Source organism: Pristiophorus japonicus, chromosome 10 (assembly GCF_044704955.1).
Source record: "Pristiophorus japonicus isolate sPriJap1 chromosome 10, sPriJap1.hap1, whole genome shotgun sequence".
Taxonomy (NCBI): Eukaryota; Metazoa; Chordata; class Chondrichthyes; family Pristiophoridae; genus Pristiophorus; species Pristiophorus japonicus.
In genome coordinates this window covers 175,961,175-175,988,808 of record NC_091986.1, presented here as the reverse complement: position 1 = coordinate 175,988,808, position 27,634 = coordinate 175,961,175, and the positions used below count along the sequence as shown (strand labels likewise).

The 27,634-nt window shown below is 43.0% G+C and overlaps 1 protein-coding gene across 1 annotated transcript in view; it reads right to left on the bottom strand.

Annotated features, from left to right (window-relative positions):
* The window catches only part of nbeaa (neurobeachin a), a 1,211,357-nt gene that overhangs the window by 784,454 nt on the left and 399,269 nt on the right, over nucleotides 1-27,634 (bottom strand). Inside the window, exons 19-20 of the mRNA XM_070892347.1 lie at nucleotides 22,620-22,701; nucleotides 1,043-1,166 (exon numbers count right to left, since the gene is read on the bottom strand). Coding sequence (XP_070748448.1) covers nucleotides 1,043-1,166; nucleotides 22,620-22,701 — 206 coding nt within the window. The remainder of the gene's footprint in view (nucleotides 1-1,042; nucleotides 1,167-22,619; nucleotides 22,702-27,634) is intronic.

Below are 27,634 nucleotides of genomic sequence, written 5' to 3'. Positions count from 1 at the left end.
GTTGAAGTTGGGATGATGCCAAAATAGAGCGGAGGAGTGATATGAGAATCTGTATTTACAAATACCACATAGGTAGCAGAGGAGTTCAGTAGGGTGAACTATACCAACAAACTATAGCAGGACTCCAGCTGTTTGGGGAGGTGGGTGGGTAACCCTCAGATGCAATTTAATGTAGATGAGTGTAAAGCCATACAGTTATGGATACAAAATAAGCAGAAAGATTATAGCATTAGAAAACAAATGGGATTGTTTGGTTCTGTAATGTAAATTGAAGGATGCTACCCTGTCACTTTATAGAATGTCGATCAGGCTGCACCTTGTATGCAGTTCTGGAATTACTACAGGAAGGATATAGTGAGCTAAGCTGGAAATGGTGCAGAGAAAAAATATTTAAATGATTCATATAAGGATAGACTTATAGAACTGGGACACTTCTCATTGTAGAGAAAAATAAGGGGAATATGATTGATATATTAAAATGAATACAGTTCGTCAATGTAGAGGACCATTCAGAGCTATTTAAGTTGGTACACAGATAGGAGAAAAAGTAAATCTTGGGTTGGGAAGGGGTCGAGTCCAGGGCTAAATAAGCATGCATGGACTGTGGAAAGATATTTTATGTTCCCAACTGATCAAAAATGTCTTTACCAAAATGTCAGATGTTGACAGGCATCTGTGTATTTTCAATATCTTACTAAATTTAGTAAATTATTTTTCAAAGTTTTATTTTGATTCAGTATTAGTTTTACATAAAAATACATACAAGTTACGACATGGAAGTAGGCCATTCAACACAACCAGTCTATGTCGGCATTTACCCACCACGTGAGGAAATAGTTTTAATTGCACACAGATGACCAAGGAGACAAGGAATGAAAGAAAGAACCAAAAAGTAAAGATGAAATGCAACATATGCACACAAATGTGTCATTGAACAAGGTATCCTAAATGTATCTGCCAAGCAGGCAGTTATTGAAATGTATACAAGTAAAAATAAAAATGCGTATGTAAATCAGACCTTGTGTCAGCTGTGTCAACATACCTTCTGTTTTCCCGACTGTTACTGAACAATTTTATCATATCTGATAAAAACAGACGTCTAACTTCCATCAACTCATTGCTTGGTGTAGAATTTTTCAACAAAGTGGCAACTACCTTGAGAATCACTAAAAAACAAGATATAGTAAGTTAGACATGAAATCACATAAATATATAAATAAACCTGGGGTGATTTTCACATATCGCATGTATCGGGTAGGCTGTGGGCAGAGTGTTTACCTACAGGAAAGAATTAGCATGTCTTCCATATCATTTGAGGCCGGACCTACTTTAAATTGGATCAGTTAGCTGGTGCTGTGAAACAGGCACTCTTTAGACAGCTCACTGATTGGGATTGTGGGATATCTGGTGGGGCAACGACTACTTAAAGCTAGCCTGCAACACTATTAGAAGTGCATTTTTACGATAGTGATAGTAAACAGCAATACTATGGAGCAGCATGCACCACAACTTCAACCAGGGCCCCCAGATTTTCATCGTGGAGGTGTTCATAGACCAAATGATTGACGGCGGGGGACCAGGAATATCATTGGACAGAATTGGAAAGAAGTGGCAGAGCATGTAAATGGACCTGGCTGCAGTGCAGGAACAGATTTAATGATCTCACCAGGACCGCCGTGGTATGATTCCCCTTCACATTTTTTTAACTCTTTACACAGTCCTGCATGACCATACTTTATCCCCAGCACCATCAATCCTTCCTTTCCACTTCTCTACCTCTCAAATCAGCACAGAACAAGTGACTATAGCTCTTTCTGCTTCTGCTCTCACAACTACAGTCTCTCATGGCCCCACTTGCTGCTTCTTCGGGTCATGGATAGAGGATTGGCTAACTAACAGAAAACAGAGAGTCGGGATAAATGGTTCATTCTCTGGTTGGCAACCAGTAACTAAGTGGGGTACCGCAGGGATCAGTGCTAGGATCCCAACTATTTACAATCTATATTAACGACTTGGAAGAAGGGACTGAGTGTAACATAGCCAAGTTTGCTGACGATACAAAGATGGGAGGAAAAGCAATATGTGAGGAGGACACAAAAAAATCTGCAAAAGGACATAGACAGGCTAAGTGAGTGGGCCAAAATTTGGCAGATGGAGTATAATGTTGGAAAGTGAGAGGTCATGCACTTTGGCAGAGAAAATCAAAGAGCAAGTTATTATTTAAATGGAGAAAGATTGCAAAGTGCCGCAGTACAGCGTGACCTGGGGGTACTTGTGTATGAAACACAAAAGAATAGTATGCAGGTACAGCAAGTGATCAGGAAGGCCAATGGAATTTTGGCCGTTATTACAAAGAGGATGGAGTATAAAAGCAGGGAAGTCTTGCTACAGCTATACAGAGTATTGGTGAGGCCACACCTGGAATACTGCATGCAATTTTGGTTTCCATATTTACGAAAGGATATACTTGCTTTGGAGGCATTTCAGAGAAGGTTCACGAGGTTGATTCCGGAGATAAGGGGGTTGACTTATGAGGAAAAGTTGAGTAGGTTGGGCCTCTACTCATTGGAATTCAGAAAATTGAGAGGTGATCTTATCGAAACGTATAAGATTATGAGGGGGCTTGACAAAGTGGGTGCAGAGAAGATGTTTCCACTGATGGGGGAGACTAGAACTAGAGGGCATGATCTTAGAATAAGAGGCCACCCATTTAAAACTGAGATGAGGAGAAATTTCTTCGCTCACTGGTCGTAAATCTGTGGAATTCGCTGCCTCAGAGAGCTGTGGAAGCTGGGACGGTGAATAAATTTAAGACAGAAATAGACAGTTTCTTAAACGATAAGGGGATAAGGAGTTGTGGGGAGCGGGCAGGGAGGTGGAGCTGAGTCCATGATCAGATCAGTCATGATCTTATTGAATGGCGGAGCAGGCTTGAGGGGCCGTATGGCCTACTCCTGTTCCTATTTCTTATGTTCTTATTATTCACACTATGTAAACTGCCTCATATATCTTGAAAACCTTTCAACAGGGCACATACATTCGCACTCTTCTTGCAGGATAATCTGGCACACAACTGGAGGGAAGTTACTAGAATAGTACCCTTATATACACTGAAACCAATGGAAGAGGAAGCCATCAGCATCACGAACAGAGACGGCACACAACATGGGAGATGGCCAAGCACAACAGGATGTTTGGGCATCTTAACTTCCTTTTATCTTTCTATTTAATTCTCACTCAGTATGAACCTGATGGTACATTGTGCTACCACTCATCTGCTACTCCTTACCCTTATCACTACATGTTATCCATGTCCCTCCCCCCTTTTCTAAGGTCTCGCAATCACACAAACAAAGAGGGAAAACCTTCCCATAGACACACCTTCACTCACTCTCATCATTCTAAGCACCAGCACAAAAATCAGCTCCCCGCATGGTATAGATAGTGAGTTACAAGGGTTTGTACAGGGTGATTCACTACGCACAAGTGAACAGGAGGTGAAAAGAACGGCCCAGGAAACAGCTCACTGGATAGCAAGCTACATCCTAGCTCTGCTGAAGAGGACAGCAAAACAGACTTTAGGGAATCAGCCTTTAAAAGAAAAATGGTTTCTATGCACCGCATTTGCTTAATGAATTGGACTGTCTGCTAGGGAACTTCCCAATATGTCAGAGCATGTGGAGGAGTCCATTACAAACTTGTGTGCGTCGCTAACGCATGGCACGGACATTCTGCAGTCAACCATGAAGCATATGGTCACTGCTGCTGGGCCTTTCCTGCAGGAGTCTCTGGCACTAGTAACTATAGTATCCCTCTCAGATGCTTACACTGGGGCCATGCAGGCTTTGGGCTCAACCATCGCCTCCGACAGACTGGGAGACTAAATGGTTAGGGGCTTCAGTCAGATCACGAATGTCCTACAGTTAGCACTACCACAGATCACGGGAGTAGGGATCGTTCATCTGAAACATTCTTCAATAATCTGCTGCTGAAAATCTCTGTTGGACCCCTCCACCTTCGTCAACATCTTCGATCATGCTGAAGATCCTCTTCCAATGGTGTCCCTATTGAACAGCAGAGAGAGTACGATGAAGGAGAAAAAAGGGGCTTATGACAGATGTCAGGGGAGAATATGTCAGAACCAGGCTGAATATTGAAAGTTCAGAGGGGAAGTGAAAAAGGAAATAAGAGGGGCAAAGAGTATGAGAAAAGACTGGCAGCTAACATAGAAGGGAACCCAAAAGTCTTTTATAGGCTTATAAATAGTAAACGGGCAGTAAGAGGAGGGGTGAGGCCGATTCGGGACTAAAAAGGAGACCAAGCATGGAAGCAGAGGGCAAGGCTGAGGTGCTAAATGAGTACTTTGCATCTGTCTTTACCAAGGAAGAAGATGCTGCCAAAATCATCGTGAAAGAGGAATTAGTTGTGATACTGGATGGGCTAAAAATTAACAAAGAGGAGGTACTAGAAAGGCAAGCTGTACTTAAAGTAGATAAGTGGATGGGATGTATCCGAGGATGCTGAGGGAAGTAAAGGTGGAAACTGCAGAGGCACTGGCCATAATCTTCCAATCCTCCCTAGATATGGGGGTGATGTCAGAGGTCTGGAGAATTGCAAATGTGACACCTTGTTCAAAAAAAGGTACAAGAATAAACCCAGCAACTACAGGCCAGTCAGCTTAACCTCGGTGGTGGGGAAGTTTTTAGAAATGATAATCTGGGCCAAAATTAAGTTGCTTGGACAAGTGTGGATTAATTAAGGTAAGTCAGCACAGATTTGTTGAAAGCAAATAGCGTTTAACTAACTCTATTGAATTTTTTAATGAGGTAACAGAGAGGGTCGATGAGGGAAATGGGGTTGATGTAGTGTACATGGACTTCCAAAAGCATTTGAAAAAAGTGCCACATAATAGGCTTGCCAGCAAAGTTGAAACCCATGGAGTAAAAGAGATAGTGGCAACATGGATATGAAATTGGCTAAGTACCAGGAAACAGAGAGTAATTGTGAATGGTTGTTTTTCAGACTAGAGGAAGGTATACAGTGCTGTTTCCCAGGGGTCGGTGCTAGGGCCACTGCTTTTCTTAATATACATTAATGACTTGGATGTACAGGACATTATTACAGAATTTGCAGATGACACAAAACTTGCAGGTATAGTGAACAGCGAGGAGGATAGTGATAGACTTCAATGGGACATAGACAGGCTGGTGGAATGGGCGGACACGTGGCAGATGAAATTTATTGCAGAAAAATGCAAAGTGATACATTTTGGTGGAAAGATCGAAGAGAGGCAATATAAACTAATGGGTACAATTCGAAAGGGCGTGCACTAACAGAGAGACCTGGGGGTAAATGTGCACAAATCGGTGAAGGTGGCAGGACAGGTTGAGAAAGTGGTTAAAGAACGCATACGGGATGCTGGGCTTTACAAATAGAGGCATGTGGGGAAAATTCAAGTTGTTCACACCTGCCGTTAGCGCGCCCGGGACGCAAAGGTCTTTTTGTCCGGGTGTGCCCAACTATCGACTTCCGCGAAATTCCGCGGGAGTTTAGTAGTGGCGCTAACCAGTAGCGCCCCGGGCCCCTGCACTGGTGATGACGATGTCATTACTGTGCACAGCGACCCGTTTTGGCCCCGGAGTGAAAATTCGGTAGTGCTGTGATCTTGCAACCTGGCACACCGCTTGTGTGCCGGGCTGCTGCCATAGCACACCGCTCCCTGGTGGTCTAGCGATGGTCCCTTTCCTTCCTAGAGTTGGCAGCTTGGCCCTCCCCTTTAATGGATGGAGAGGGCCCTGTCTTCCCACCAGTGCGATGCATCGCTCCGCGTAGCACTGGAAAATTCGCGTCCCATTGCATCCCAGGCAGGAACTGAATCACAGTAAGTCCAATATAGCTCATGGGGCGGGACTAATTTCGCTTATCGCAGGAAATCCTGCTTCGCGGCTGTTAGGGAAGGTACAGAATTTTCAACCGATAGAATACAAAAGCAAGGAAGTTATGATGAACTTTTATAAAACACTGGTTTTATAAAACACTGGTTTGGCCCCGACTGGAGTATTATGCCCAATTCTGGGCACCGCAATTTAGGAAGGATCTGAAGACTTTAGAGAGGGAGCAGACAAGATTTACAAGACTGGTTCCAGGGATGAGGAATTACAGTTCCGTCAATAGACTGGAGAAGCTGAGGTTACATAGAAACATACATCGAAAATAGGTGCAGGAGTAGGCCATTCAGCCCTTCGAGCCTGCACCGCCATTCAATGAGTTCATGGCTGAACATGCAACTTCAGTACCCCATTCCTGCCTTCTCGCCATACACTTTGATCCCCCTCGTAGTAAGGACTACATCTAACTCCTTCTTGAATATATTTAGTGAATTGGCCTCAACAACTTTCTGTGGTAGAGAATTCCACAGGTTCACCACTCTCTGGGTGAAGAAATATCTCCTCATCTCGGTCCTAAATGGCTTACCCCTTATCCTTAGGCTGTGACCCCTGGTTCTGGACTTCCCCAACATTGGGAACATTCTTCCTGCATCTACCCTGTCTAAACCCGTCAGAATTTTAAACATTTCGATGAGATCCCCCCCTCATTCGTCTGAACTCCAGTGAATACAAGCCCAGTTGATCCAGTCTTTCTTGATATGTCAGTCCCGCCATCCCGGGAATCAGTCTGGTGAACCTTCGCTGCACTCCCTCAATAGCAAGAACGTCCTTCTTCAAGTTAGGAGACCAAAACTGTACACAATACTCCAGGTGTGGCCTCACCAACGCCTTGTACAACTGTAGTAACACCTCCCTGCCCCTGTACTCAAATCCCCCCGCTATGAAGGCCAACGTGCCATTTGCTTTCTTAACCGCCTGCTGTACCTGCATGCCAACCTTCAATGACCAATGTACCATGACACCCAGGTCTCATTGCACCTCCCCTTTTCCTAATCTGTCACCATTCAGATAATAGTCTGTCTCTCTGTTTTTACCACCAAAGTGGATAACCTCTCATTTATCCACATTATACTTCATCTGCCATGCATTTGCCCACTCACCTAACCTATCCAAGTCACTCTGCAGCCTCATAGCATCCTCCTTGCAGCTCACACTGCCACCCAACTTAGTGTCATCTGCAAATTTGGAGATACTACATTTAATCCCCTCGTCTAAATCATTAATGTACAATGTAAACAGCTGGGGCCCCAGCACAGAACCTTGGCGGTACCCCACTAGTCACTGTCTGCCATTCTGAAAAGTACCCATTTACTCCTACTCTTTGCTTCCTGTCTGACAACCAGTTCTCAATCCACGTCAGCACACTACCCCCAATCCCATGTGCTTTAACTTTGCACATTAATCTCTTGTGTGGGACCTTGTCGAAAGCCTTCTGAAAGTCCAAATACACCACATCAACTGCTTCTCCCTTGTCCACTCTACTGGAAACATCCTCAAAAAATTCCAGAAGATTTGTCAAGCATGATTTCCCTTTCACAAATCCATGCTGACTTGGACCTATCATGTCACCTTTTTCCAAATGCGCTGCCTTGACATCCTTAATAATTGATTCCATCATTTTACCCACTACCGATGTCAGGCTGACCGGTCTATAATTCCCTGTTTTCTCTCTCCCTCCTTTTTTAAAAAGTGGGGTTACATTGGCTACCCTCCACTCCATAGGAACTGATCCAGAATCGATTGAATGTTGGAAAATGACTGTCAATGCATCCGCTATTTCCAAGGCCACCTCCTTAAGTACTCTGGGATGCAGTCCATCAGGCCCTGGGGATTTATCGGCCTTCAGTCCCATCAATTTCTCCAACACAATTTCCTGACTAATAAGGATTTCCCTCAGTTCCTCCTCCTTACTAGACCCTCTGACCCCCTTTATATCCGGAAGGTTGTTTGTGTCTTCCTTGTTCTTTGAGCAGAGAAGATTAAGAGGAGATTTGATAGAGGTGTTCAAAGGCATGAGGGGTCTAGACAGAGTAGATAGAGGTAAACTATTCCCATGGGCGGAAGTGTCGAGAACCAGAGGACACACATTTAAGGTGATTTGCAGAAGAGCCAAAGGCTACATGAGGAAAAACCTTTTTACGCAGCGAGTGGAATACACTGCCTGAAAGGGTGGTGGAGACAGATTCAATAGTGGCTTTCAAAAGAGAATTGGATAAGTACCCGAAGAAAAGAACATGCAGGGTTACGGGGAAAGGGCAGGCGAGTGAGACTAGCTGAATTGCTCTTGCAGAGAGCTGGCATGGGCTTGAGGGGCCAAATGGCCTCCTACTGTGCTGTAATGATTCTATGATTCAAAGATATGCATAATACAGCAAACCACCATCATATTACATCTGGGCTGTATTGCAGAAAGCCACCAGACTCTCTCAGGCAGCAGAATTGTTGCATAAAGACTCTGATGAGCTGCTCGATGAGAACATAAGAACACAAGAAATAGAAGCAGGAGTAGGCCATTCGGCCCCTCGATTCAAAAGATCATGGCTGATTTTCTACCTCAATATCCCTTGATTCCCTTAATATCCAAAAATCAATCCATCTCTGTCTTGAATATACTCAACGACTGAGCATCCACAACCCTCTCAGGTAGAGAATTCCAAAGATTCATCACCCTCCGAGTGAAGAAATTTCACCTCATCTCAGTCCTAAATGGTCGACCCCTTATCCTGAGACTGTGACCCCTGGTTCTAGACTCCCCAACCAGGGGAAGCACCTCCCTGCATTTACCCTGTCAAGCCCTGTAAGAATTTTGTATCTTTCAATGAGATCACCTCTCATTCTTCTAAACTCGAGAGAATATAGGCTTAGGCTACACAGTGCTCTCCCGCAAGATATTCGCATCCATGGATGCTCCCTGGTAACTTGCCATTCACTGCCATTATCCGCTATGTATGGTCGCATACCATCCGGTCGCCCCAACCCTCTTCCCAATCTTTCTTGCTGCCATGCTCCACCTCAGTCAACAAGCTCCCCGCTGGAGTGGAACTAAACTACAGAACCAGTGGGAACCCAATAAGCCTCACTGTCTCCAGGCCAGATCCAAGATCACCCCAAAGCCTCTGTCGTCGAGCTACCGTATGCGAACGACGCCTGCGTCTGCGCACATAGAGGCTGAACTCCAGGACATAGTCGACGTTTTTACTGAGGCGTACGAAAGTATGGGCCTTAAGCTAAACATCCGTCAGACAAAGATCCTCCACCAGCCTGTCCTTCCCGCAGTCATCAAGATCTACGGAGGAGCCCTGGACAACGTGGATCTTTTCCCATACCTCGGGAGCCTCTCATCAACAAGAGCAGACACTAATGACGAGATCAACACCGCCTGCAGTGCGCCTGTGCAGCCTTCGGCCGCCTGAGGAAAAGAGTGTCTGAAGACCAAGCCCTCAAATCTGCCACCAAGCTCATGGTCTACAGGGCTGTAGTAATCCCCGCCCTCCTGTATGGCTCAGAGCTATGGACCATGTACAGTAGACACCTCAAGTCGCTGGAGAAATACCAACGATGTCTCTGCAAGATCCTAAATCCCCTGGGAGAACAGACGCACCAACATTAGCGTCCTCGACCAGGCCAACATCCCCAGCATTGAAGCACTGACCATATTTGATCAGCTCCACTGGGCAGGCCACATTGTCTGCATACCAGACACGAGACTCTCAAAGCAAGCGCTTACTCGGAACTCCTTCACGGCAAATGAGCCCAAGGTGGGCAGACGAAACGTTACAAGGACACCCTCAAAGGCTCCTTGATAAAATGCAACATCCCCACCGACACCTGGGAGTCCCGGCCAAAGATCGCCCTAAATGGAGGAAGTGCATCTGAGAGGGCGCTGAGCTCGAGTCTCATCGCCGAGATCATGCAGAAATCAAGTGCAGGCAGCAGAAAGAACGTGCGGCAAATCTGTCCCACCCTCCCTTACTTACCCTCGACGACTATCTGTCCCACCTGTGACAGGGACCGTGGCTCCCATATTGGACTGTTCAGCCACCTAAGGACTCATTTTAAGAGTGGAAGCAAGTCTTTCTCGATTCCAAGGGACTGCCTATGATGCACACTGAGGGAGTGAAATCCCTTACGATTTCGGTACACCTCCGCCTCCTGTAACGGTGATCGCAGGGCAATATGGGTACAGTCAACAGCACCCTGCACCTTGGGGAAGCTGGCAATGTGTGCAAATCCCAAAGCCCTGTCACTCTCTGAGCCTTCCTTGTCATTAGGAAGTTTATGAATTCCATCCAGCGTGCATACAATGCTTCAGTTACCTGAAAAATGCACCAATGAGTAGCGTACTGGGAAATAGCGCATATGTCCTCAGCTAATGATTGAAAAGACCCACATGCATAAAAGGAAAGTGCCACAGTCACCTTCATCTCAACAGAGGGTGCTACCGGGCTGCAGGTCTGCCTGAATGAGCTGGCAAATCTCAGTGATGACCTCTTTTCAGAAGCGCAGCCTTCGGATACACTGTCGATTGGTCAGGTCCAAGTATGAACACTTCTCCATGAAGATCCTTTGTGGGTAGGGACTCCTCCTCCTCCTCATCATTCTGCAACCTCTTCAATGAGCCTTATAACTCTGCTCAATAAACTTCCTCACATCTGGTTCCTCCATTAGACAGGTTGTCATCAATACAGGCTTAGATAACACAGGCCCCATTCTTCTTAAATCTCCACAATATTTTTTGATCAAAAAAATAATAAAATGCCTTTCTATCTTAATAATTTACTAAGCAATAGTAAATTTACTTTTTCCAATCAAAATCGCACTCTAAAATCGCTTTTCACCTCAGAGCTACAGAGCTGCTGCTTTAGCTGACAGTTACCGATTTCCAAATTGGTGGCTCCGTGCACTCCACCCATTCTTGACCACTTACCATCACATAAAACCACCTTTTCTAGGACTGTATGAAGCTCCGATGGTATATCAGCAGTATGCAATGAAAATCGCACTTTTTGGGCGGTCTGCGGGCATACTGCTCGGCGGAATGTCATTGATGAGTATTCCGCTGAGCGGTATGTAGCTGTTTTCTGACCAAAATCGTCCTTTTGGGCGGTACGCCGGTGTCTGCGGGTAGTGTGCAGTGGTATGTCGACCAATTTCGGGTCCTTGGTGTGAGTTCACCAATACCCTGTACAGTTGATAGCATGACTTCTCTACTTTGATACTCCATCCCCCTTGAAATAAAGGCCAACATTCCATTTGCCTTCCTGATTACTTGCTGTACCTGCGTATTGACTTTTTGTGTTTCATGCACAAGGACCCCAGGTCCCTCTGTACTGCAGCACTTTGCAATTTTTCTCCATTTAAATTATAATTTGCTTTTTTATTTTTTCTGTCAAACCTCACGTTTTCCCACATTATACTCCATCTGTCAAATTTTTGCCCACTCACTTAGCCTGTCGATATCCCTTTGCAGGTTTTTTGTGTCCTCCTCACAATTTGCTTTCCCACCCATCTTAGTATCAGCAAACTTGGCTACATTACACTCGGTCCCTTCATCCAAGTCATTAATATAGATTGTAAATAGTTGAGGACCCAGCACTGATCCTTGTGGCACCTCACTAGTTACTGTTTGCCAACCGGAAAATGACCCATTTATCCTGACTCTCTGTTTTCTGTTAGTTAGCCAATCCTTTATCCATGCTAATATATTACCCCCAACCCCGTGAACTTTTATCTTGTGCAATAATCTTTTATGTGGCACCTCATCGAGTGCCATCTGGAAATACAAATACACCACATCCACTGGTTCTCCCTTATCCAGCCTGCTCATTACATCCTCAAAGAACTCCAGCAAATTTGTCAAACATGATTTCCCTTTCAAAAACTATGCTGACTCTGCTTGATTGAGTTATTGCTTTTCCAAATATCCCGCTACTACTTCCTTCATAACGGACTCCAGCATTTTCCCAACGACAGACGTTTGGTTAACTGGTCTATAGTGGCACCTCATCGAATGCCTTTTGGAAATACAAATACACCACATCCACTGGTTCCCCCTTATCCATCCTGCATCGAATATCTGAAATGTTGAATTCCCACAGCGCTTGGTCTGCCCTCCAGGCCTCCATAACCAAGGCCACCTACGGTCCAAACTCCCAAGGCCCCACCCCACTGCTGGCCAAGAATGGGGAAACACTCATCAAGGACACCAAGGCTGTCAGGGCCCATTGGAAGAAGCACTTCGAAGATCTCCTCAATCGAGACTTTGCCTTTGACTCGAGCGCTCTCGATTCCATCCCGCAGTATGTGACCCGCCACCACCTCAGTGAAACTCCAACGTTGCACGAGGTAAGAAAAGCCATAAAACAGCTCGAGAACAAGGCAGCTACGGGAGTGGATGGAATGCCTGCTGTGGCGCTAAAGTACGGCGGAGAGGCACTGTTGGCGCGGATACATGACCTCATCTCTCTCATCTGGAGGGAGGAAAGCATGCTGGGAGATCTCAGAGATGGAGTGGTCGTGACCATCTTTAAAAAAGGGGACAAGTCCGACTGCGGCAATTACAGGAGAATCTCCCTATCAGCCGCTAGGAAAGGTGTCGCTAGAGTTCTCCTCAACCGTCTTCTCCCTGTGGCTGAGGAGCTCCTCCCGGAGTCACACTGCGGATTTCGCCCCCTATGGGGCGCAACGGACATGATCTTTGCAGCACGACAGCTGCAGGAAAAATGCAGGGAGCAGCACCAGCCCTTACAGAAACATAGAAACATAGAAAGTAGGTACAGGAGTAGGCCATTCGGCCCTTAAAGCCTACAACACCATTCAATATGATCATGGTTGATCATGCAACTGCACTACCCCATTCCTGCTTTCTCTCCATACCCCTTAATCCCTTTAGCCATAAGGGCCACATCTAACTCCCTTTTGAATATATCTAACGAACTGGCCTCAACAACTTTCTGTGGAAGAGAATTCCACAGGTTCACAATTCTCTGAGTGAGGAAGTTTCTCCTCATCTCGGTCCTAAATGGCTTACCCCTTATCCTTATTAGACTGTGACCCCTGGTTCTGGACTTCCCCAACATCGGGAACATTCTTCTTGCATCTAACCTCTCCAATCCCGTCAGAATTTTATATGTTTCTATGAGATCCCCTCTCATTCTTCTAAATTCCATTGAATATAAGCCTAGCCGATCCAGTCTTTCTTCATGTCAGTCTTGCCATCCCGGGAATCAGTCTGGTGAACCTTCGCTGCATTCCCTCAATAGCAAGAATGTCCTTCCTCAGATTAGGAGACCAAAACTGCACACAATACTCAAGGTACAACTGCAATAAGACCTCCCTGCTCCTATACTCAAATCCCCTCGCTATGAAGGCCAACATGCCATTTGCCTTCTTTACTGCCTGCTGTACCTGCATGCCTACCTTCAATGACCGATGGACCATGACACCCAGGTCTCGTTTCACCTCCCCTTTTACTAATCTGTCACCATTCAGATGATAATCTGTCTTCCTGTTTTTGCAACCAAAGTGGATAACCTCACATTTTTCCACATTATACTGCATCTGCCATGCATTTTCCCATTTACTTAAACTGTCCAAGTCCCACTGCAGCCTCCTAGCATCCTATTCACAGCTCGCACTGCCACTCAGCTTAGTGTCATCTGCAAACTTGAGATATATTACATTCAATTCCTTTGTCTAAATCATTAATGTATATTGTAAATAGCTGGGGTCCCAGCACTGAACCCTGCGGCACCCCACTAGTCACTGCCTGTCAGTCTGAACAGGATTCGTTTATCCCTACTCTTTGCTTCCTGTCTGCCAACCAGTTCTCTACCACGTCAATACATTACCCCCAATACCATGAGCCTTAATTTTGCACACTAATCTTTTGTGTGGAACCTTGTCAAAAGCCTTTTGAAAGTCCAAATACACTGCATCCACTGATTCTCCCTTATCCACTCTACTAGTTACATCCTCAAAAAAACTCATAAATCCATGTTGACTTGGACTGATCCTGTCACTGCTTTTACATCTTTAATAATTGATTCCAACATTTTCCCCACTGCCAATGTCAGGCTAACTGGTCTATAATTCAGTTTTCTCTCTCCCTCCTTTTTTAAAAAAGTGGGGTTACATTAGCTACCCTCCAATCCATAGGAACTGAACCAGAGTCTATAGAATGTTGGAAAATGACTACCAATGCATCCACTATTTCTAGGGCCACTTCCTTAAGTACGCTGGGATGCAGACTTTCAGGCCCTGGGGATGTACCGGCCTTCAGTCCCTTCAATTTCCCCAACACCATTTCCTGACTAATAAGGATTTCCCTCAGTTCCCCCTTCTCGCTAGAGGGTTGTGGGGATCTGGAACTCACTGCCTGGAAGAGCGATGGATGCAGAAACTCTGAGATGGTTGGATGGGCACTTAAAGTGCCGTAACCTGCAGGGTTACGGACCTAGAACTGGTAATTGGGATTAGACTGGATAATCTCTTGTTGGCCGGCACAGATATGATGCCAAGTACTGCAGGGAATCAAATACAGCCAGGGGTGATCTCCTGGACTAGTTTCGATCGCCTGGATGGGTCGGAGAGGAATTTCCCAGATGTTTTTCCCCTAAATCGGCCTGGGTTTTTGCCTCTCGCAGGAGATCACGTGGCTCCGTTTGGGATGGAGTATAGAATGTTTCAATGTAAGGGGTGTCACATTTGTGTGGGGCGGACTGGTTGCTCTTTATCTTTCCGCCATTGTTCATAGGTTTATAAAGTGCAACATCCCCACTGACACCTGGGAGTCCCTGGCCAAAGACCGCCCTAAGTGGAAGAAGTGCATCCGGGAGGGCGCTGAGCTCCTCGAGTCAATTCGCCGAGAGCATGCAGAAATCAAGCGCAGGCAGCGGAAAGAGCGTGCGGCAAACCAGGCCTACCCACCCCTTCCCTCAATGGCTATCTGTCCTACCTGTGACACAGACTGTGGTTCTCGTATTGGACTGTACAGCCAACTAAGAACTCATGTTAAGAGTGGAATCAAGTCTTCCTCAATTCCGAGAGACTGCCTACGATGATGATATGTAACCTTCAGGGCTGCTGACCGAGGGCCAAGCAGCTCTTTGTCAGCCGTCGTGGACACGATGGGTCGAAATGGCCTCCTTCTGCGCTGTAAATTTCTATGTTTCTATTATACTCCATCTGACAAATTGTTGCCCACTTAGCCTTGTCCTTTTGCAGGTTTTTTGTGTCCTCCTCACACATTGCTTTTCTTCCCATGTTGGCCTTCATAGCGAGGGGATTTGAGTACAGGGGCAGGGAGGTGTTACTACAGTTGTACAGGGCCTTGGTGAGGCTACACCTGGAGTATTATGTACAGTTTTGGTCTCCTAACTTGAGGAAGGACATTCTTGCTATTGAGGGAGTGCAGCGAAGGTTCACCAGACTGATTCCCGGGATGGCGGGACTGACCTATCAAGAAAGACTGGATCAACTGGGCTTGTATTCACTGGAGTTCAGAAGAATGAGAGGGGACCTCATAGAAACGTTTAAAATTCTGACGGGTTTAGACAGGTTAGATGCAGGAAGAATGTTCCCAATGTTGGGGAAGTCCAGAACCAGGGGTCACAGTCTAAGGATAAGAGGTAAGCCATTTAGGACTGAGATGAGGAGAAACTTCTTCACCCAGAGAGTGGTGAACCTGTGGAATTCTCTAATACAGAAAGTTGTTGAGGCCAATTCACTAAATATATTCAAAAAGGAGTTAGATGAAGTCCTTACTACTAGGGGGATCAAGGGGTATGGCGAGAAAGCAGGAATGGGGTACTGAAGTTGCATGTTCAGCCATGAACTCATTGAATGGCGGTGCAGGCTAGAAGGGCCGAATGGCCTACTCCTGCACCTATTTTCTATGTTTCTATGTTTCTTCCCATCTTTGTATCGTCAGCAAACTTGGCTACGTTACACTCAGTCCCTTCTTCCAAGTCGATAATATAGATTGTAAATAGTTGGGGTCCAGCTAGGATTCCTGCGGCACCCCACTAGTTACTGATTGCCAACGCGTGAATGAACCATATATCCCGACTCTCTGTTTTCTGTTAGTTAGCCAATCCACTAGCCATGCTAATATATTACTCCAAACCCGTGAACGTTTATCTTGTGCAGTAACCTTTTATGTGGCAGTTTGTCAAATGCCTCTGGAAGTCCAAATACACCACATCCACTGATTCCCCTTTATCCAACCTGTTTGTTACATCCTCAAAGAATTCCAGCAAGTTTGTCAAACATGACTTCCCTTTCATAAATCCATGCTAACTCTACCTGACTGAATTATGTTTTTCCAAATGTCCTGCTCCTGCTTCTTTAATAATGGACATTTTCCCAACCACAGATGTTAGGCTAACTGGTCTATAGTTTCTTGCTTTTTATCTGCCTCCTTTTTAAAATAGGGGTGTTACATTTGCAGTTTTTCAATCTGCTGGGACCTCCCCAGAATCCAGGGAATCTTGGTAAATTACATCCAATGCATTCACTATCCCTGCCGCTACTTCTCTTAAGACCCTAGGATGCAAACGCCTTAGTCCCATTATCTTACTGAGTACCACCTCCTTAGTGATTGTGATTGTGTTAAGTTCCTTCCCCCTATAGCCCCTTGACTATCCACTGTTGGGATATTTTTAGTGTCCTCTACCGTAAAGACCGATACAAAATATTTGTTCAGTGTTTCTGCCATCTCCATGTTCCCCATCACTAATTCCCCGGTCTCGTCCTCTTTAGCCACTTTTTTCCTTTTTATATACCTTTTGAAACTCTTGCTATGTTTTTATATTTTGTGCTAGTTTACTTTCATAGTCTATCTTCCCTTTCTTAATCATTTTTTTAGTCATTCGTTGCTGGCTTTTAAAAGCTTTCCAATCTTCTATCCTCCCGCCACTTTGTATGCTCTTGTTTTTAATTGGATACCGTGCTTTATTTCTTTAGTTAGCCACGGATGGCTATTTTTTCTTTTACACCCTTTCCTCCTCACTGGAATATATTTTTCTTGAGAATTGTGAAATATCTCCTTAAATGTACGCCACTGTTCATCAATCGTCTTACACTTTAATTTATTTTCCAAGTCCACTTTAGCCAACTCTGCCCTCATACCTTCATAGTCTCCTTTATTTAAGCTCAGTCTGCTGGTTTGAGATCCAACTTTCTCACCCTCCATCTGAATTTGAAATTCAATCATACTATCATCACTCATTCCAAGGGGATCCTTTACTCGGAGATTGTTTATTAATCCTGTCTCATTACACAGGACCAGATCGAAGATAGCCTGTCCTCTGGTTGGTTCCATTACATACTGCTCAAGGAACCCATCCCTTATGCACTCTATGAACTCCTCCTCAAGGCTACCCTGACCAATTTGATTTGTCCAATCAATATGGAGGTTAAAATCACCCATGATTATTGCGGTTCCCTTTTTACAAGCCACCACTATTTCTTGGTTTATACTCCAACCAACAGAGTTGCTACTGTTAGGGAGCCTATAGACTACGCCCACCAGTGACTTTTTCCCCTTATTATTCCTTATCTTCACCCAAACTGTTTTAACATCCTGATTATTTGAGCCGATATCGTTTCTCACTATTGCAGCCACGTCTCTGTAATGGATATCAGATCATACCCATTTGTATCTATTTGTGCCGTCAACTCATCTATTTTGTTACGAATGCTACGTGCATTTTGATAAAGAGCTTTAAATTTGTTTTTTTTACCCTTTTTTCCTGCTTGTTTCCTCTGTCATAAAACTATGTTGACTGTGCCTAATCATGTTATGATTTTCTAAGTGCCCTAATACCACTTCCTCAACAATGGAGTCCAGCATTTTCCCGACGACTGGCGTCAGGCGAAGTGGCCTGTAGTTCCCTGTTTTTTCTCTCCCTCCTTTCTTGAATAACGCTATTACATTTGCTACATACCAATCCGCTGGGATGGTTCGAGAATCTTGGGAATTTTGAAAGATCAAAACCAATCCAGCATCTCTGCAGCCACCTCTTTTAGAACCCGAGGATGCAGGCCGTCAGGTCCAGGGAATTTGCCAGCTTTTAGTCCCACTAGTTTCTCAAGTACTTTTTCTCTATTTATATTAATTACATTAAGTTCCTCACTGACATTAGACCCTTGGTTCCCCACCATTTTACGTATGATTTTTTCATCTTCTACTGTAAAGACAGATACAAAATATTTGTTTAATGTTTCTGCCATTTCCTTATCCCCCATAATACTTTCTCCTGCCCCAGCCTCTAAGGGACCAATGTTTACTTTTGCTACTCTCTTCCTTTTTACATACTTATGGAAGCTCTTATAATCTGTTTTTATATTTCTTGCTAGTTTTCGCTCGAAGTCTATTTTTTCCCTTATCATCAATTTTTTGGTCAGCCTTTGCTGGAAACTCTCCCAATCCTCAGCTTTATTTCTGTTGTTCACAACATTACAAGCTTCTTCTTTAGTTAGTCATGGATGGATCACTTTTCCTGTGTAGTTTTTGTTTCTCAATGGAATGTATTATTGTTGAGAATTATGAAATATTTCTTTAAATTCTATCCACTGCCATACTTTTTTAATCTATTTTCCCAATCTACCTTAGCTAACTCATTCCTATGTAATTGGCTTTATTTAAGTTTAAGACTCTAGATTTGGACTTCAGCAAGTCATTCTCAAGCATAATGTGAAATTCTATCGTATTATGATCACTCTTCCCCAGAGGATCCTTTACTATGAGATTGCTAATTAACCCTGTCTCATTACACAATATAACTTAAAATAGCCTGTTCCCTGCTTGGTTCCATGATGTTTTGTTCTAGGAAACTTTCCCAAATGCATTCCATGAACTCATCCTCCAGACTACCTTTGCCAATTTGATTTGGCCAGTCTATATGAAGATTATAGTCCCCCACGATTTTTGCATTACCTTTGTTACAAGCTCCTATTATTTCTTGATTAATATTCTGTCCAACGGTATAGCTACTGTTAGAGGGCCTATATACTACACCAACCAGTGTTTTCTGCCCCTTGTTATTCCTTATCTCCACCCATACTGTTATTTTGAGTAAAGCTAGCCAACTGAGAGCCCAGTGCTGGATTGCAGTCAAAGAAAGGAAAATAAGGAACTGGTTCCATTTGTTGAGCGCTTAATTCAAAATAGGTTGTCATGTCACTACATAAGGCATTGGTCAGGCTCCATCTGGAATACTTATGCCCATTGTCAGCCGTGGCTCAGTGGTAGCACTCTCACCTCTGAGTTACGAAGGTTGTGGGTTTAAATCCCACTCCAGGGACTTGTGCACATAATCCAGACTGATGCTTCAGGATGTCTGGCCTCAGGTGGGTGTAAATATCCCATGGCACTATTTAAAGAGCAAGGGAGTTCTCCCTGGTGTCCTGGTCAATATTTAAACCCCACTATCACCTAAAAAACATAATCTGATCATTTATTTCATTGCTGCTTGTGGGAGCTGCAGTGCGCAAATTGGCTGTTGCGTTTCCTACATTGCAACAGTAACTGCACTTCAAAAGTGCGTTATTGGTTGTAAAGCACTTTGGAACATTGAGGTTGTGAAAAGCTCTATATAAATGCAAGTCTTTCTTTTTTTCTTTTACTTCTAGTTACATAATAACTGGAACAATATTATTCCCCATCAAAATTTAGCAGCTTTTGGAAATCTAAATTATGGAGAGAGTTTAAGGAAGTTAGCTTGTTTTCTTTATAAAGTGGACAACTTTGAATTAGCCTAATTGAAGGTTTCAAGATTTTATGAGGGGAATTGACAAAATTATCTAGGGACTTCTCTTACCACGGGAAAGGGTTCAAATACTAGGTGAGAGATTCTATGAATTCGGAAGTTCAAAATAGGTAATGATATCAGGCTAAAACTATTTTCACAATGGATAATAAATGTGTGAAACAAGTTCCAATGAAAGTTTTTGGAGTGAATAGTATAAGTGACATTGAGACAAATTCATTTCTAGAACGAAACTAGATTATGGAAGATGAGGAGAAGACAAATACATTGAATTGCGATCAATCAAAGGTCAATCTTGTTGGGCTTAATAGTCATTGCCTTTTCCTAAAATATTTTACAGAGGTTTGTGTAAGTAGGGTGAGGAAATACCGACAGATTGTATGTAAAAAGGAAAATTCAAGATTTTGAGGGAACATAAGATTAGGCCATTCTTTAACTTTTAAAGAATGTAGAACAGGCTGAAAAGGCCAGTAAGGTCAAACCTGTAGAAACAAACACATTCCGAGAGGCGGAGATTTATTCCATATGCTAGGGAGGATGAAGGGATTGAGGCTAAACAGCAGGTAGTCTGATAAGGGTTAACAAATGCTTTGCTTTGACTGAACTGAATTCCTTTCTTTGTCTCTGTCTTTCATCTGTGTTATTTGTGGCAGTTAAATAACTCTTCTTAGCATCTCATTGAGAACACTGCCACTGACAATCACTGTCACTTCAATGATCAGTTGTAGGCCAACCTACTCGAAATCTGAATAAGAACTTGTGAACCCTTTGGGTTTTTGAAGATTTTGTCTTAGGCTGCTAAGAAAAGAGGTTACCCTGCATATGCTGGAATAAAAGATCGTCTCAAACCTATCTCTGGAGTCTCTCATCAATCAGAGCGTCGATCCTCTATTTCAGTGGGTCCTCTTGGGAGAGAGGAAGATTTCTCCACAACAGTTTAACCAATTAGTACCATGGTTTCTTATGCAACAAGCTGGATGGAAGTTGACAAGCCTGGTGATAAGAGTTTGGAATTGAATACAATTCTTTCTGCCTTACTTGGTAATCAAGGTTCTGAGCCTGGCAGGTCCACAGTATTCCGAGGCATTGCTATGATTGACCAGTTAACCTGGCTTATCAATGGGGCATGGAGAAATAGACATACCAATGGGTGCTGGAATTTTTCCCGCTTACTTCCAGATAACCCTGAAAGTCAATGTCTTACCAAATAGGGTAGTACATTCTGGGGAGCCTAATGATATTCTGGGCTCGTAAGCTGCAAGCTTTTAAACTCCAGCAATAAATCAGTGCAAACATGTGGTCCCTAGCATCATTACATGCTAAACTACATCGAAGTTAATAGGATATGGCCTATGATGCAAGTATGCTCACTCAATTTCAAGCAAACAGAAACTCTACTTCAGCAAACTTCTTAGTACTTTTGCTTGGAGACTTATCAAGTATGGTGATGTGTTCCTGTATGTATCAGAGATCCAACTGATAAAAAAAAAAACTATGAGCAGTTCTTACGAAATTAAATTGGTTCAAGCATTAATGCTTCCGTCATTCCATTTACCTGGTCATTAACAAATCAAAGGAAACATTGCTCACAAGGTGCACTCCTGTCATAAGGACAGAATGAAGTAAAATTATAAAGTAAATCTAGATCCATTTCAAACTGTCCAATAATATTTAAACTAAGGTAGAGTTAGCTCTGCCCACAATTTAATTAATTGAAAAGTGAGCTTTTATTTAAAAAATCTATTTTTGGGCTGTTTTTTTAATTTCAAGTGTCAAAAACAGGAAGACTATCAGGAAAGCAATGCACAAAAACAAAATTCTGATAAAATCAGTAAAAATGATTAAATGCAGTGTAAAAGGGTCATAACTGTGCTGATATGATACAAATTTCCATGATTATAAAATTCTGTCAAATTATTTTAGTGGTAAAATATTTTCATAGCATTTGTGATTAAGCTGCATTGCAAAGTGATGATTGCTAAAATTAATGTTTAAAGTACTATGTCGGCTAAAATTTAATTTTATAATATTTGCTATGAATGGTATATTGCAGTCGTTGTATGCATAGTATCATTTTGTCAATAACATTAGTGTAGTCATTATCAAGTCTCTTCAGATATATTTTGATTTTTACATTTTGCTTCAGAGACTATTGTCATTCTACAATATAAAAGCTCTTAATGGACATACATTCTCACCTTTTCATTCTTTTATTGTTCTACCTCCATTATAAACTATACATTTTGAAACAGCACTTTCTATTGTACAACTTCAGTCAATGAACTATTTGCCTGGCTTGTAAATTTTGTGTTAGTTTAAAGAGCTACTACATTAAAAATAAATTAGAAATAAGATTATTTTCCTCTTTCATAGTTAAACTTCAAAACCCTTTCATGTACTATTCAGTTCACATCCAAATAATGTTCCAAGGCTTATACTGACAGATGTCCTAAGTCAGGTGTCTTTTGGGAGATATTAAATTATATATCTCATGTATATGCTGATTTTGTAACTGATATTTACATTGATCTTGTCCAAATCTTCATGCCATAGCACCAGGTAAATTAAAGGGACCAACATGGAAGCCTTAACTTTGAACTTCATTTGGGGAAAATCATTTTCTAATTCTTCTGTTGGCCTATTCTCTACAACTGTAAATCAACGTATGTAAATTAACGTCACATGTTTTAGAAAGGAAAATCGCATATACCCAAGTTATTTTCTTTATTTTGCAACTGTGCACAATAAATGGCATGTAAACAGATCTTCAATGTATATTATGATTTCCATCAAGTTATAGTCATCCAGGCCCCATCAATGCTGCTCAACAGCTGAGCTTGCCCTGGGCTCAAGGAATTTATACATATTTACACTAAAATTAACCATTATGTATACTTACTTGGATTTTGAATTTTTACTGTTGAGTCAGGCTCTGGATGAGGCTTGTGAACAACCTGTGTGCACACTTGTTCAGTCAAAATCTAAAGAAGAAGTAAAATAAATGGAACATACTCCTTCACAGCAGAAGGTAAACCTTCATACAATATCCATAGTATCTACTTTTTTTAATAACATTGGTCCGGAATTTGCGATGAGAATAACAGTGAGGCTATCAGTGCTCACTGTTATAATGATGGAAATCTGACAGCAACTTCAGAAGTACGCACTTGCACAGTCAAACGTGGAAATCCAGAAGTTGCTGTCAGATACAGCGTGCACTGTTGCAGTCCTCACCAATAGACTCGGCATTAAAATGACTGCAACAGCACGAACTTGCTGTACTTGCCCATTAGTTCCACTCTAAAAATGGCTAAAAAGGTTAGATCTGCTAACATTCAGGAGTAAGTGAGTTTTAACGGTGTGATAAGTGATAATTACTGCTGAGCAACCTCTCTGAACATAAAATTTTTTTTTTTTTTTTTTTACAAACGTGGAGTCTGATTCCCTCATAAGAAAATTAGTGTTGAAGATTTTTTTTCATTAAAATTATTTTTTTCTATCTGTCTCTTTTATCCCTCTTCCTTAATCCCATTTTTTTCCCAATCTTTATTTTGTTTCCTGTGCATCATTTAAAATCAAATTTATATTTTCTACTTTATACTTCCAAGTTTGGGCTCTGCGTGTCTCAGTGAGGATACGTCAAGCTGATTACTTGAATAGCCTCGCTGTTATTTGCTCTGTTGACAGGCGCCACAGATCCCCTGTAGTGGGTGCCATGCTGGAAAAGATGCCGGATTAGCCGAAATCTCTGCTGAGAAGCCCGCGAAAGGTCTGTGGCCAGCTGTCAGTGAGGTGAATGGTGAGCATCATTCCTTCCTGGTGCAAGGGTCAAGAATGTCTCGGAGCGGCTGCAGCGCATTCTGGAGGGGGAGGGTGAACATCTAGATGTCGTGGTGCATATAGGTAAAAAAACGGGAGAAAGTCCAACAAGCTGAATCTAGGGGTTGGAGTTAAATTAAAAAGTAGGACCTCAAAGGTAGTAATCTCAGGATTGCTACCAGTGCCACATGCTGGTCAGAGCAGGAATCGCAGGATAGCTCAGATGAATACATGGCTTGAGGAATGGTGCAAGGGGGAGGGATTCAAATTCCTGGGACATTGGAACCGGTTCTGGGGGAGGTGGGACCAGTACAAACCGGACGGTCGGCACCTGGGCAGGACCGGAACCGATGTCCTTGGCGGAGTGTTTGCAAGTGCCGTTGGGAGGGTTTAAACTAAAATGGCAGCGGGATGGGAATCAATGCAGGGAGGCAGAGGGAAGTAAAAAGGGGGCAGAAGCAAAAAGTAGGAAGGAGAAAAACAAGAGTGGAGAGCAGAGAAATCAAGGGCAAAAATTAAAAAGGGCCACATTACGACATAATTCTAAAAGGACAAAGAGTGTTAAAAAAACAAGCCTGAAGGCTCTGAACTTCAATGCGAGGATCATTCGTAATAAGGGAGATGAATTAACTGCGCAGATAGCTGTTAACGGATATGATGTCATTGGGATTACGGAGGCTGGGAACTCAACATCCAGGGGTATTCAATATTCAGGAAGGATAGACAGGAAGAAAAAGGAGGTGGGGTAGCATTACTGGTTAAAGAGGAGATTAACACAATAGTAGGGAAGGACATTAGCGTGGATGATGTGGAATCTATATTGGTAGAGCTGCGAAACACCAAAGGGCAGAAAACGTTTGTGGAAGTTGTGTACAGACCACCAAACAGTAGTAATGAGGTTGGGGACAGCATCAAACAGAAAATTAGGGATGTATGCAATAAGGGTACAGCAGTTATCATGAGTGACTTTAAACTACATATTGATTGGGCTAACCAAACTGGTAACAATACTGTGGAGGAGTTGTTCCTGGAGTGTATAAGGGATGTTTTTCTCGACCAATATGTCGAGGAACCAACTAGAGAGCAGGCCATCCTAGGCTGGGTCTTGTGTAATGAGAGAGAATTACTTAGCAATCTGGTCGTGCGAGGCCCCTTGGGGAAGAGTGACCATAATATGGTAGAATTCTTCATTAAGATGGAGAGTGACACAGTTAATTCAGTGACTCGGGTCCTGAACTTAAAGAAAGGAAACGTCAACGGTATGAAACGTGAATTAGCTAGGATAGACTGGAGAATACTTAAAGGGTTGACGGTGGATAGGCAATGGCAGGCATTTAAAGATCACATGGATGAACTACAACAATTGTACATCACTGTCTGGAGTAAAAATAAAAAGGGGAAGGTAGCTCAACCATGGCTAACGAGGGAAATTAGGGATAGTGTTAAATCCAAGGAAGTGGCATATAAATTGGCCAGAAAAAGCAGCAAACCTGAGGACTGGGAGAAATTTAGAATTCAGCAGAGGAGGACTAAGGATTTAATTAGGAGGGGGAAAACAGAGTATGAGAGTAAGCTTGCAGGGAACATAAAAACTGACTGCAAAAGCTTCTATAGATATGTGAAGAGAAAAAGATTAGTGAAGACTAATCTAGGTCCCTTGCAGTCAGAATCAGGTGAATTCATAATGGGGAACAAGGAAATGGCAGACCAATTGAACAAATACTTTGGTTCTGTCTTCACTAAGGAAGACATGAATAACCTCCCAAAAATACTTGGGGACCGAGGCTCTAGCGAGAAGGGGGAACTGAAAGAAAACCTTTTTAGTCAGGAAATGGTGTTAGGGAAATTGAAGGGACTGAAGCCAATAAATCCCCAGGGCCTGAGAGTCTGCATCCCAGCGTACTTAAGGAAGTGGCCCTCGAAATAGTAGATGCATTGGTAGTCATTTTCCAACATTCTATGGACTCTGGATCAGTTCCTATGGATTGGAAGGTAGCTAATGTAACCCCACTTTTAAAAAAAGGAGGGAGAGAGAAAACAGAGAATTATAGACCGGTTAGCCTAACATCGGTGGTGGGGAAAACGCTGGAGTCAATTATTAAAGATGTAATAGCAGCGCATTTGGAAAGCAGTGACAGGATCGGTCCAAATCAGCATGGATTTATGAAAGGGAAATCATGCTTGACAAATCTTCTAGAGTTTTTTGAGGATGTAACTAGTAGAGTGGACAAGGGAGAACCAGTGGATGTGGTGTATTTCGACTTTCAAAAGGCTTTTGACAGTGTCCCACACACGCAGACAGGAAGCAAAGAGTGGGAATAAACAGGTCCTTTTCAGAATGGCATGCAGTGACTAGTGGGGTGCCGCAGGGTTCAGTGCTGGGACCCCAGCTATTTACAATATACATTAATGATTTAGACGAAGGAATTGAATGTAATATCTCCAAGTTTGCAGATGACACTAAGCTGGGTGGCAGTGCGAGCTGCGAGGAGAATGCTAAGAGACTGCAGTGGGACTTGGACAGGTTAAGTGAATGGGCAAATGCATGGCAGATGCAGCATAATGTGGATAAATGTGAGGTTATCCACTTTGGTGGCAAAAACAGGAAGGCAGATTACTATCTGAATGGCGGCAGATTATGAAAAGGGGAGGTGCAATGAGACCTGGGTGTCATGGTACATCAGTCATTGAAGGTAGGCATGCAGGGACAGCAGGCAGTATAGAAAGCAAATGGCATGCTGGCCTTCATAGCGAGGGGATTTGAGTATAGGAGTAGAAAGGTCTTGCTGCAGTTGTACACGGCCTTGGTGAGACCACACCTTGAGTATTGTGTGCAGTTTTGGTCTCCTAATCTGAGGAAGGACTTGCTTGCTATTGAGGGAGTGCAGCGAAGGTTCACCAGACTGATTTCCAGGATGGCAGGACTGACATATCGGCTAGGCTTATACTCACTGGAATTTATAACAATGAGAGGGGATCTCATAGAAACATATAAAATTCGGACTGGACTGGACAGGTTAGATGCAGGAAGAATGTTCCCGATGTTGGGGAAGTCCAGAACCAGGGGACACAGTCTAAGGATAAGGGGTAAGCCATATAGGACCGAGATGAGGAAAAACCTTTTCACGCAGAGAGTTGTGAACCTGTAGAATTCTCTGCCACAGAAAGTTGTTGAGTCCAGTTCGTTGGACATATTGAAAAGGTAGTTAGATGTGGCCCTTACGGCTAAAGGGATCAGGGGTATGGAGAGAAGGCTGGGGTGGGGTACTGAGGTTGAATGATCAGCCATGATCATATTGAATGGCAGTGCAGGCTCGAAGGGCTGAATGGCCTGCTCCTATACCTACTTTCTATGTTTCGCCGCTGAGAGCATAATCCAGGCCTTTAGAATTTTTACTGCACGTAGATTGTCATTCTTGATAATAAGTTAAACATCCATATAGGAATAAGAATTGACTATCTAAAATGAGAGGAAAAGTCACATGGGACATGATCCCTTATAACACTTGTGCCTTAGGTATGCAGATAATCTCCCAACTGTGTTGTGTAGCAGCCTCATTCTGAGGTGTATTTTGAGATTTTTTTTTCTCTTGTCGTCAACAACAGATTGTGGTCTTTTGTATTCCACACCAATTAACAATTTCAAGTTCCCTCTTGGATATGAGAGAAGTTTTAATGTTTTTTTTTATTGAGTTTTACTCACTACACATAGTTTCTACAAACACCTCTTTAATTTTGGCCCATTGTTATCTACCTCAATTGGACTAATCTTGATGGACCTCAGCCCAGCCCTAATGTCAATTTCTCATTGTATGTATGTACAAATTAAACAAACCAGGAAGGTCTTTCTTCCAGTGAACAACCCCGTGCGAACAGACATAAATCAATTCGGATCAGTAGTCCTCATTCACATCCACTGCAAACTATTGGTTAATTAAGCTTTGCAACTAGATTATAAGATTGATGATCCCTTTACATTTAGAAACAAAAGACCTCCCCTTTCTATATCTGTACTACTGTGATGGCATTTTCAATGTTTTTCACGGCAAAGATTATACAATATTAAGCAATAAGACCTCAATATCTAATTTCTCT